The sequence below is a fragment of the Hippopotamus amphibius genome, chromosome 8, assembly GCF_030028045.1.
Source record: "Hippopotamus amphibius kiboko isolate mHipAmp2 chromosome 8, mHipAmp2.hap2, whole genome shotgun sequence".
Lineage (NCBI taxonomy): Eukaryota > Metazoa > Chordata > Mammalia > Artiodactyla > Hippopotamidae > Hippopotamus > Hippopotamus amphibius.
The window spans coordinates 77,469,698-77,482,200 of record NC_080193.1 but is presented as its reverse complement, the minus strand read 5'-3'; the positions used below and the strand labels follow the sequence as shown (position 1 = coordinate 77,482,200).

At 40.6% G+C, this 12,503-nt stretch overlaps 1 protein-coding gene across 9 annotated transcripts in view; it reads left to right on the top strand.

Moving 5' to 3' along the window:
* ARMC9 (armadillo repeat containing 9) overlaps positions 1-12,503 on the top strand; it is a 150,412-nt gene that overhangs the window by 19,795 nt on the left and 118,114 nt on the right. For all 9 annotated transcript variants that reach the window (XR_009055082.1, XR_009055080.1, XR_009055083.1 and 6 more), the window contains exon 8: positions 9,498-9,655. Coding sequence is in view for 5 of the 9 variants with exons in the window: in XM_057745323.1 (XP_057601306.1) it covers positions 9,498-9,655 (158 nt within the window). In the remaining 4 variants the exon portion in view is untranslated. The remainder of the gene's footprint in view (positions 1-9,497; positions 9,656-12,503) is intronic.

Here is a 12,503-nt window from a genome sequence, read left to right as displayed (position 1 = left end):
AGAAAGCATTTCCATCTTTTCACATCCAAAGTAGGAATTCCAGTCTTTAGTTTTTAGCATAAAACGATGGTTTTCCATGATTAGTCATTTTTACCAGAACTGTTCATTTTCCAGAAAGGTGAGAAAACCTTTAGTTAACGTGAAATTGGTGGCCACATTTGGATTCTGTGCTGGAGTTTTGTCTTTGAAACAACATTATGAAAATTGCTTAAATTATTCTGTTGGAAAGAGTCTGTGATGTGCGTCATGCCTTTGATAAGTATCGATGGCATAATCCTCGATTCCCAGCAGGTGGAGTTTTACTACGTGAAATAGCACATTTGCCCTTTTCACAGCAGTCACATTAGAGAGGATTTCAAAACTTCCTGCCATTGTTTCTCGGTTTCCTTTTAGAGAGTTAAAGTTTTCTGAAGAAAAGAAGCATGAGTAAATTATTTAGCTCTTGGCGTTCCAGGGTACTGGTGGATGAGCAGTGCTGCAGATTTGATTCCCACGTGGGCTTCAGTAGCTTCAGATGGGAAGCACTTGGGTGTTTGTTCTCGCCCTTGGTAGCCTCGGGAGCTCCAGCTCAGCGGGTCCAAGCCTAGCGGTTCTAACTGTGCTGCTGGTTCTGCAGCTGGGCTGCCCCTCCTGGAGTTCTCAGGGGCCCTGCATGGAGGAGTGGCAGGTCTCAGGACTCATTCCCTTGGTCCGTGCCTGAACACAGAGGAGCGGGGCACAGGTGTGGCCTCATGGGCTCAACGGGGACCACTGTGAGGGTCGCAGGCTGCAGCCTTGAGGTCCCGGAGGTGGCGCTGCCCCCAGCACAGTTACACCAAGGACGAAAGCCTGGGGTCTCTGCAGCTCCCCAGGCCTGCTCCCTACTGGGTTACTACAGCTCCGGGCCTTGGCTGGGGCAGGTCCGGCCCAGTTTTCTCCTGTTCAGCACAGCTTCAGTCAGGCCGGGCACTCGGGTCTCGCTCTGCAACTCTCAGAAATGCTCCTTTGCCTCACTATTTCCGTTACTCTTGATGTCCAGCAAACCACCTCAGAGTCAGTGGCATAAAACAGCAGTGTCCACTTATTATCCTTATTATCATCATCTTGCATGGTCTGGGAGTTGTGGGTCACTTAGTTCTCCCTCAGGGTGTCTCCTGGGTGTAGATGGAGCCGGGAAGGTCACCTCCAAGGCTTCCACGTGCACAGGTCTGTGACTGATGCTGGCTGTCGGCTGAGTTCTCAGCAGAGGCCCTGGACTCGAATGCACATGTGTACCCTCCATGTGGCCTGGCCTTCCTCGGGGCCTGGTGGCTGGGTTCCCACCCAGGGTGAACATCCCCAGAGGGAGCTGGAGGGAAGCTGTATCACCTTTTCTACCCCAGTCTCCGAAGTAACTCAGTGTGTTTCTGGTGCGTTCTCTTCAATAGAAGCAAATTCCTAACGGCCGCCCACGTTTAAAGGATGGAGAATTACGTTCCATCTTTTGATGGGAAGGAGTGTCAAAGACTCTGCAGTCATATTTTAAAACCACCACCTCATCTGTGTCCTTTGGGTCCCAGACAACTGCCTTATTTCTTTTTTTTTTTTTTTTTGCCTTAATTCTTGACCGAGTCTGTTTAAGTCCTTGTTCTAATTCGGTCTTTGGACTCGTAGGCACTGTGGTCAGGAAGGTGGTGAGAAACTTCTCCTGGATTCCTGAGTTTCTGGCAGCTCCTGTCACCCAGCATGCCCTGAAGTTTGGGGGCATAGCTTCTTGCTGGGAACCAGTTGTGTCCCTGATAAGTGGCCCAATTTTGCAGACAAAATAAACATGGGAGGAGGGGTGCAAATAGAAGACCCTGTGTTTTTCTACAGACCTTTCATTTAGTATTTCAGCAAGGAGACCAGGTTTTTCAAGCCTTCTTTAAGTTTGACTTTAATTGAGTTTTCTGAGGATAGCTAAGCAGGATGCCTGTGAAATTGAGCCTGGCAGGCACAGTGTGTGTCTGTGCAGAATAACCCCCAAATGCAGTATTGCCATGGAGACAAGAGATTAGCACCACAGGGCACTTGTACCAGGGGCCCAGGCCCAGTGTCTCCACAGCCAGTTGTCACCACTTTGTCTCCTTCTCCCACTGCTGAGGCTGCAGTGACCACAGGTACAGACAAGCCCCCAGTTTCATTTAATTCTAGGCCCAGCTGTTGTTTTTTAAATTGAATGGTTGGATAATATCATTATGTGTCATGATAGGGAGGTTTCGTGGGCAAAATGAGCTTTCCATAAGCTTTTGAAGAAAGTGAGAAAAGTGTTTGGAGTGGAAAAGTCTCTCAAAAGGAATTATGTTAAAAATGATGTTAAGAATAAAAACTTAGCTTGGCAGTATACCATACTGGATTCTTATTTTCACCTAGCCATATAAAAAGGATATAAAAATAGTATCTTTTAGCATTTCTGGCATTATTCATTTGGCCCCTTCAGAAAATAGGCAACTGATCATTTTTCTAGAGTTCAGAGCTGTAAATACTATTTTTGAAAATGATGACCTGTATTCCTAGTTATAAGCCTTAATTTCTTCATCCAATATTTGTGGATTAGCAAAATAGCAAACAGCCAATTTATATCTAAATACAAAGAAAAAAGTGTATGATATTGTGAAAATAGAGTGAAATTCCATATTTTAAAATGTATCATCTTGGAGCAGCCAAGGTGTCTCTAAAATTAAATCTCATCTACTCTTAAAAAAAAAAAAGCAATGCATCTAAATGAAGTAGAAATGTTAACAAGAGAAAGCTTGGGTGCTTTACTGTAGGGAAAATCTCCATCACTTTTGTTATTATTTCATTTCATGCTGGAATTATAGGAAAACTCTCTATGACCTTAACTGGAATTCTTTTAGTTGTATATATCTTTTCTTTAAAGCTTGGGATGCAGTTCTTTGGACTTTTGCACAAATTGTGTCAGTGGCTTTGAAATATGAAGAGTCTCAATAAATTTCACTGGCATGACTATGACAGCTTCATTAAAATAACATGGACAAAGACATCTCCATTAAAAGTTGAGATCTTGCATGGCAAGGCATCTCGGCTGAGTTGTCCTTGTCTCATAAAACTTTTGACGGGAAAAAAAAAAAAAAAAGAGTCAAAGTTCTGCTTAATGCCCAGAAATAAAGTTAATATTTTGAGTTGTAACCCAAATAGTTTTTACAGTAATGGTGGTCCTGTTTGTAGCCAGTTAAGGTGCCTGCAGGGTGGTATCTCTGTGTAGCTGGCTGTTTTTGCTAAATGCTGTATTTGAAAGGGTTATGAACATTTCAGCTCAGTTGCCTACTTCTGTCTTTCCTGCAGGCTGCTGGCAGTTAGGTTTCCCTCAGGTTACCATACTTTGAATTCATCATAAATTTCAATTCTGAGTTCCCAAGGCAAAAGTTCCACAAATAGTTCCTAACATTAGTTAATTGTACAGTGAATTTCTGAGGAGAAGAGTTTTTTGGTATAGTCCTTCCCTTTTTTAAAAAAAAATTTATTTATTTAAAGATTTATTTTATTATTTATTTATTTATTTTTGGCTGTGTTGGGTCTTCATTGCTGCGCACAGGCTTTCTCTAGCTGCGTTGAGCGGGGACTACTCTTCATTGTGGAGCATGGGCTCTAGACGTGCAGCCTTCGACAGTTGCCACGGATGGGCTCAGTAGTTGTGGCTTGCAGGGTCTAGAGTGCAGGCTCAGTAGTTGTGGTACATAGGCTTAGTTGCCCTACAGCATGTGGGATCTTCTTGGCCCAGGGCTTGAACCTGTGCCCCCTGCAATGGCAGGCAGATTCTTAACCACCGCGCCATCAGGGAAACCTGGTACAGTCCCCTTTGTAGAGGGACTACATGGAAAGCATTAACATCGATGATTTGGGAAGTCGTTTGACCCAGCCAGTGGGTTTTGGTATTTCATTCACCTGCCACTTGGTACATGTTGAGAAAAATCTCACAGATACTCTCTAATATTTATTACTATAAAATGGGACTATGAATAATCTAAAATTTTCATCCTTGGAAGCTCTTGTTTATGTAATTTTGAGTTTTGGATGTATGAAAAAGCTTAAATAATACTTAGTGTAGGAAGAAGGTAGTAACTCCTTCCCAATATTATATTAGGAGAAGATTGATAAATAATTTCCGGGGATGTTCTCCAGAGGTTCAAATACTGGATGTAAATTTGTGTAAGATGACTTTTTTTAAAAATAAATAAATTATTTATTTATTTATTTATTGGCTGCGTTGGGTCTTCATTGCTGTGCACGGGCTTTCTCTAGTTGCGAAGAGTGGGGGCTGCTCTTTGTTGGGGTGTGCTGGCTTCTCATTGTGATGGCTTCTCTTGTTGCAGAGCACAGGCTGTAGGCGCACGGGATTCAGCAATTGTGGCTCTCGGGCTCTAGAGTGCAGGCTCAGGAGTTGTTGTGAATGGGCTTAGTTGCTCCCCGGCATGTGGCATCTTCCTGGAGCAGGGATAGAACCCGTGTCCCCTGCATTGGCAGGTAGATTCTTAACCACTGCGCCACCATGGAAGCCCTGTGTCAGATGACTTTTTAAAGTTATCTTTCAATTCTCAGATTTGGTGGGTGTTAATAATAATAATAATAATAATAATCCATTATGTGATATTTGGGGTTTTAATAGTTAAAATATCTTACTTCTGCACATCAACAATTGTGAAACATAGAAGTTTCTGAAATACAGTGTGAATGTGGGTGATCCTCATAGCTGTTTAGGACACAAATTAAGAGGAATATATGATTTAGGACAGTGTTTCTCAAACTTGTGGCATATGTCAGAGCCATTTGGAGAGTTTGTTTGCAGTATAGATAATTAGCCCCTATCCAGTGTCCACAAAATCAGAATCTCTGAAGGTGAAGCTTAATCATCTTTTATTTTTGGATGTTTCTGATATATTTCAAAGTTTGCATACCACTGCTTCAGGATGTAACCTTTCTGCCACTTTTCAAAGTTATCTACTTGCATAGAAATATATTTAGAAAATCTTTGACCCCTTTCCATGAAAGGAAATAATAATAATAGCTGCCAGGTATGGGCAGCCACTATGGGCCAGCATTATGCTTGGCACTTAGAGTATATGTGTTCTTTAATCCTCACAATAACCCTTCGAGATCATTATCATTTTCCCCACTTTATAGGTTAAGAGATGAGAAGTGGAGACATTAAGTATCTTGCCCCAGGTTACCTAGCAAGAACTTAGTAGGGTATAGATTTGAACCCAGGTCTTTTTTTTTCTTCTTCAGATCTTTATTGGAGTATAATTGCTTTACAATGTTGTGCCAGTTTCCAGTATACAACAAAGGGAATCAGCTGTATTTATACATATATCCCTATATCCCCTCCCTCTTGAGCCTCCCTCCCACCATCCCTATCCTACCCCTCTAGGTCATCACCAAGCATTGAGTTGATCTCCCTGTGTTATGCAGCAGCTTCCCACTAGCCATCTATTTTACATTTAGTAGTGTATGTATGTCAATGCTACTCTCTCATTTCATCCCAACTTACCCTCCTTCTCTGTGTCCTCAAGTCTGTTCTCTACATCTGTGTCTTTATTCTTGCCCTGCCACTTGGTTCATCAGTACCGTTTTTTAAGATTCCATATATATGCATTAGCATATGGTATTTGTTTTCCCCTTTCTGACTTACTTCACTCTGCATGACAGACTCTAGGTCCATCCACCTCACTACAAATAACTCAATTTTGTTCCTTTTATGGCTGAGTAATATTCCATTGTATATATGTGCCACATTTTCTTTATCCATTCATCTGTCGATGGACATTTAGGTTGTTTCATGTCCTGGCTATTGTAAATAGTGCTGCAATGAACATTGTGGTACATGTATCTTTTTGAATTATGGTTTTCTCAGGGTATGTGCCCAGGAGTGGGATTGCTGGGTCATATGGTAGTTCTAGTTTCAGTTTTTTAAGGAACCTCCATACTGTTCTCCATAGTGGCTGTATCAATTTACATTCCCACCAACAGTGCAGGAGAGTTCCCTTTTCTCCACACCCTCTCCAACATTTATTGTTTCTAGATTTTTTGATGATGGCCATTCTGACCGGTATGAGGTGATACCTCATTGTGGTTTTGATTTGCATTTCTCTAATGATTCGTGATGTTGAGCATCTTTTCATATATTTTGTTGGCCATCTGTATGTCTTCTCTGGAGAAATGTCTATTTAGGTCTTCCACCCATTTTTGGATTGGGTTGTTTGTTTTTTTGTTATTGAGCTGCATGAGCTGCTTGTATATTTTGGAGATTAATCCTTTGTCAGTTGCTTCATTGGCAAATATTTTCTCCCATTCTGAGGGTTGTCTTTTTGTCTTGTTTATGGTTTCTTTTGCTGTGCAAAAGCTTTTTAGTTTCATTAGGTCCCATCTGTTTATTTTTATTTTTATTTTTATTTCCATTACTCTAGGAGGGGGGTCAAAAAGGATCTTGCTGTAATTTATGTGCTAGAGTGTTCTGCCTATGTTTTCCTCTAAGAGTTTTATAGTGTCTGGCTGTACATTTAGCTCTTTAATCCATTTTGAGTTTATTTTTGTGTATGGTGTTAGGAAGTGTTCTAATTTCATTCTTTTACATGTAGCTGTCCAGTTTTCCCGGCACCACTTATTGAAGAGGCTGTCTTTTCTCCATTTGTCAAAGATAAGGTGACCATAGGTGCATGGGTTTATCTCTGGGCTTTCTATCCTGTTCCACTGATCTATATTTCTCTTTTTGTGCCAGTACCATACTGTCTTGAACATTGTAGCTTTGTAATATAGTCTGAAGTCAAGGAGCCTGATTCCTCCAGCTCCATTTTTCCTTCTCAAGATTGCTTTGGCTATTTGGGGTCTTTTGTGTTTCCATACAAATTTCAAAATTGCTTTTTCTAGTTCTGTGAAAAATGCCATTGGTAATTTGATAGGGATTTCATTGAATCTGTAGATTGCTTTGGGTAGGATCGTCATTTTCACAATGTTGATTCTTCCAATCCAAAAACATGGTATCTCATCTGTTTGTATCGTCTTTGATTTCTTTCATCAGTGTCTTATAGTTTTCTACATACAAGTCTTTTGCCTCCTTGGGTAGGTTTATTCCTGTGTATTTTATTCCTTTTGCTGCAGTGATAAATGGGAATGTTTCCTTAATTTCTCTTTCTGATTTTTTGTTGTTAGTGCATAGGAATGCAAGAGATTTCTGTGCATTAATTTTGTATCCTGCTACTTTACTAAATTCATCGATTGGCTCTAGTAGTTTTCTGGTGGCATCTTTAGGATTTTCTATGTATGGTGTCATGTCGTCTGCAAACAGTGACAGTTTTACTTCTTCTTTTCCAGTTTGTATTCCTTTTATTTCTTTTTTTCTCTGATTGCTGTAGCTGAAACTTCCAAAACTATGTTGAATGATGGTGGTGAGAGTGGGCACCCTTGTCTTTTTCCTGTTCTTAGAGGGAATGCTTTCAGTTTTTCACCATTGAGAAGGATGTTGGCTGTGGGTTTGTCATATATGGCTTTTATTATGTTGAGGTAGGTTCCTTCTATGCCGACTTTCTGGAGAGTTTTTTTTTTTATCATAAATGGGTGTTGAATTTTGTCAAAAGCTTTTTCTGCATCTATTGAGATTATCATATGGTTTTATCCTTCAGTTTGTTAATATGGTGTATCACATTGATTGATTTGCGTATATTGAAGAATCCTTGCTTTCCTGGGTTAAACCCCACCTGATCGTGGTCTATATTCCTTTTTATGTGCTGTTGGATTCTGTTTGCTAATATTTTGTTGAGTATTTTTGCATCTATATTCATCAGTGATATTGGCCTGTAATTTTCTTTTTTCGTGATATCTTTGTCTGATTTTGGTATCAGGTGATGGTGACCTCATAGAATGAGTTTGAAAGTGTCCCTCCTGCTATATTTTAGAAGCGTTGGAGAGGGATAGATGTTAGCTCTTCTAAATGTTTGATAGAATTCGCCTGTGAAGCCATCTGGCCCTGGGCTTTTGTTTATTGAAAGATTTTTAATCACAGTTTAAATTTCAGTGCTTGTGATTGGTGTAGTCATATTTTCTATTTCTTCTGTGAACCCAGGTCTTTATAATGTTTTTTAATTGAAGTGTAGTTGATTTACAATATTATATTAGTTTCAGGTGTACAACATAGTGATTCAATATTTTATAGATTATGCTCCATTAAAATTATAAAAAATGGCTATATTTGACCTTTATAATTTTAAAGTCTCTCTCTGTATACATGAAATAAGTTCTAAAATGAAGACCTTGGGACATCCTTGGTGGCTCAGTGGTTAAGAATCCGCCTGCCAATTCAGGGGACGTGGGTTCAATCCCTGCTCCAGGAAGGTCCCACATGCTGAGGAGCAACTAAGCTGGTATGCCACAACTACTGAGCCTGTGCTCTAGAGTCCACGAACCACAACTACTGAGCCCATGTGCCACAACTGTTGAAGCCCGCACACCTAGAGCCTGTGCTCCACAACAAGAGAGGCGACCACAATGAGAAGCCCACGTACCACAACAAAGAGTAGCCCCCACTTGCTGCAACTAGAGAAAGCCTGCATGCAGCAGCAAAGACCCAAAAAAAGAAAGAAAGAAAGAAAGAAACCAAAGACCCAAAGCAGCCAGTAAAATAAATAAATAAATAATTTTAAAAAAATAAAATAAAATGACAAATATTATACAGTGTCTGGATTGGCAGCATATTGAGTTAACGTGGGTTTGGGAGCAGCAACTCTTCCTTCCATCCAAAACATAGCCTACCAGTAAAGGGAAGAAGTAGGTTAGGGCCAAGGAAGGTTGACACCAATGAAGATTTGCATGTTCCAATCGTGCCCAGGGTGGCTCGGCCATCAAGTGCTGCTGTGGGGTACAGGGCGGGGCAGGGGGATTCCAGGAAGAGAACCCTAGAACCTCCCAAGGCTGCTGCTATAAGGCCCAGTGGGGTGGCTTATGCTTCATTGAACTGGCAGAATGAACACCTGGAATCTTACCTAATTCTGGATCCGAGTTTTCTCAGCACCCATCAAGCAGCCCTAACCTTTACTTGAGATGAAGAGCTCTCTCACGGTTATGAATTGTTCCCCAGACAACCTCATGGGGCACAAACAGAGAAACAGACTCTGTTTTGGTTCAGCCATTTTGTGAGCTGATTATAGAAAAAAGCATTGAGTTTGTTTCTTGTACATAGAAGAACTAAAAGAAGTTGTGTGGGGTTCAACCAAGGAAATAGATTTTGTTAGGAAAGCCAGCGATGGCTTAGTTGAAATACTAAGGGTGGGAAAAGACCAATGATTGCAAAGCACTTTGTAATTCAGTGTGGCATGAGACAGAAGTGTTAAACACAGATACGTAGCATCAAGTTCATTGTTATAGTAAAATATGCTGACAGTAGGCATCGTATTCCCTTGAGAAGAATATAGTTATTTTTTATTTTGTAGTGGTTTTTCAAATTGTTGCTTTTTGTTTTGTTTTAATATAAATATAAATTGTCTTCCTAGAAATGTTGCAGCAGCTCCACCAGCAGCTGGTAGAAGCTGAGCGTAGGTCAATGACGTACTTGAAACGGTACAATAAGATTCAGGCGGACTACCACAATCTCATTGGAGTCACAGCAGAGCTGGTGGATTCTCTGGAGGCCACAGTCAGTGGCAAGATGGTAAGGAAGCTCCCACATTGTTCATGTGTCTTTTTTGAGATAAAGATGTGTCATGGGCATGGGACTGTGTTGATATGCTGTTCCTGGCGAGCCCCCCAGCCAGCGACGCCTGCCCCACCACTTCACGAAGGCTACGCGCAGCTGTTTATCACGCCACTGCAGTATTCATCCATTTTCCTGACACATTATCTACAGTGTCTTTATTTCTTTACCCTGTTCTTAATGTTAGCAAAGAATAAATTGGCAGCAGAAAAAAAAAATTATGTAGTGGCATAAAAATGAGAGGGGGATACCCTGTTGGTATATAGGAAAGCTGTAGATATTCATATATTGATTTTGTATCCAGCAACCTTTCTGAGCTCTATTAATCTGATAGGTTCTTTGGATTGATTCTAGATTGGCAGTCATGTCATTTTCAAATAAAGATATTTTTGTTTTTTTCCTTGTATATCATAACTTTCTTCTTTTCCCCCTTAGCTTACTGGCTAAGGATCTGGGATGCTGTTGAATGTGCTCATGGGCATATTTGTCTTATTCCTGACTTTAATGGGAATGACTCTAGTGTTTTACTCAATAAAAGGTTAGAAAGTATAATAAAATCGCTTTGTGGAAATATAGGGGTTTTTTTTAATGGAAGTAATTGTAGGTTCACGTGTAATTTTATTTTTTTTATTTTTTGAGGTACACCAAGTTCAGTCATCTGTATTTATACACATATTCCCGTATTCCCTCCCTCCCTCGACTCCCCCCCCACTCACGTGTAATTTTAAGAAATAATGCAGAGAGAGTCCTTGTACCCTTTGCCCAGTTTCCGCCAGTTGTAACAGTTTGCAAAACTATAGTATATAATATCTCAGCCAGGATATTGGTATTGATACAATCTATTGCTCTCAGCCTTATTTCCCCAGTTTTACTTGGACTGGGGGGTGTGTGTGTGTGTGTGTATTAAGCTTTATACAATTTTATCACCAATATAAGTTTGTGTATTACTTTTAGCAACTTAAAAATGTGATTACAAAATAGTGTATTATAGAAAATTTCAAAAATATAGAACTATGCAAAAATAAAATTCCCTGTCATTGTATCACTTAGTAATAATACTTGTTAACATTCCAGACTTTTTTCAATACTTAGGTACACATGTTTCACAAAAATGGACTCAGTTCACACAGTTTTCTAATCTGCTTTTTTCCTGAATACTGAATCATGCATTCTTGAAGTCATTAAATATCCTCCTACAAGGCCTCACTTCTCGTGGCTGTGGAGTTTTCCGTCATGTGGCCGTGCCATAATTTATTTTGTGCCGGGTCCTTATTGTTGGACATTAAGGTTGTTTCTGGGTTTTCACTTTCATAAGTGGGCGTCTGAGTAAACACTTGGAAGGAATTAGTAATGCAGCTCCCTGGGATGACCCCAGAACTCTAGGCCAGAGCAACAGCTGTTTACTGTTACTTTTACCATGCTAACTTTTTAATATGTTTTAGTATCCTGCACTGAAACACCTTTGCTCATGGGAAAGCATCGCACACAAACGCTCACAAAGCTGCTCAAAGTTGCCTGGTATGGCTGGAATGGCCAAAGCTGGGGGGGCGGCCTGTGGTGAAAGATGATGCAGGGGGGTGGATTGGGGAAGGCCTTGGAGAGATTTGTAGACCATGCTTAGTTAGGGATTTGTGTTTTATCTCGCAGTTCGTGAGGAGCTTTTGAAGTGTATATCTTGAAAAGGGTTAGGGTTTTTTTAGTTTTGAAAGTAACACACACTGACTTTTCTTTAGTACAGAAAAGTACCAGAAACAAAACAAAAATTGGCTTGTATAACCACTTGTTGACAAAAAAGAGAAAGGAGGCATGTGTATAATTAGAAAATTCAAACAGAACAGAAATAAGTAAAAAGAAAAGCGTGTGTTTTCTTTTTGTCTTCTCTCCTAATAGAAAATAACTGCCATCATCCTGGTGTGCCTCCTACAGCCAGGTTTATGTGCCACCAGGTATGGCGTGCTGGCCACAAATGGGCACATGAGCTGTTACTGCTGGAGTGTGCGAGCAGAGGCCCGCAGACCACTGGGCAGGGCTTGGAGGGGCCTCCAGTATCAAGACCGGAAGAGATGGGGTGGCGGGAGCACTGGAATCTTTAACTAGCTTGTTTTTAACGTAAAAGAAATACGTGCTCATGGTAAAAAACTGAAACAATTCCGAGGAGTGTATAGTTAGGAGCAAAAGGCACCTTCCACACACAATTCCTTAGTCTCATTTTCTTATTGACATTCAAGATGAACACTTTCTTGTGTATTACCTCAGAACACTTCTATGCCTGTGCATGTGCGTGCAGTATACACATGCTTACTTGGGATCACGTGACCGATTACTCTTCTCAAACTTGCTGTTTCACTTTCAGTATACTTTGGAGATCTTTTCGTGTGACCACACACCTACTTCATATTTTTTTAATGCTTGTGCATTGTTCCCCTGTAAGGATGAACCATAATTCATCAGATCTCTGCTGATGAACATTTAGATTTTTTTGTTTGCTATAACAAAAAATGTCATAATGAACATCCTTATATATACTGTATACCTTTGAATATAGGTAAGATAAGAGCCTAAGAGTGGAATTGCTAGGTCAAAGGTTATGTGCATTAAAAATTTTTTTTAATTAATTAATTAATTTTTTTATTGGCTGTGCTGGGTCTTTGTTGCTGTGCGCGGGCTTTCTTTAGTTGTGGTGAGGGGGGGCTACTCTTCGTTGTGGTGCGCAGGCTGCTCATTGCTGTGGCTTCTCTTGTTGTGGAGCACGGGCTCTAGGTGCGTGGGCTTCAGTAGTTGCAGCACATGGGCTCAATAGTTGTGG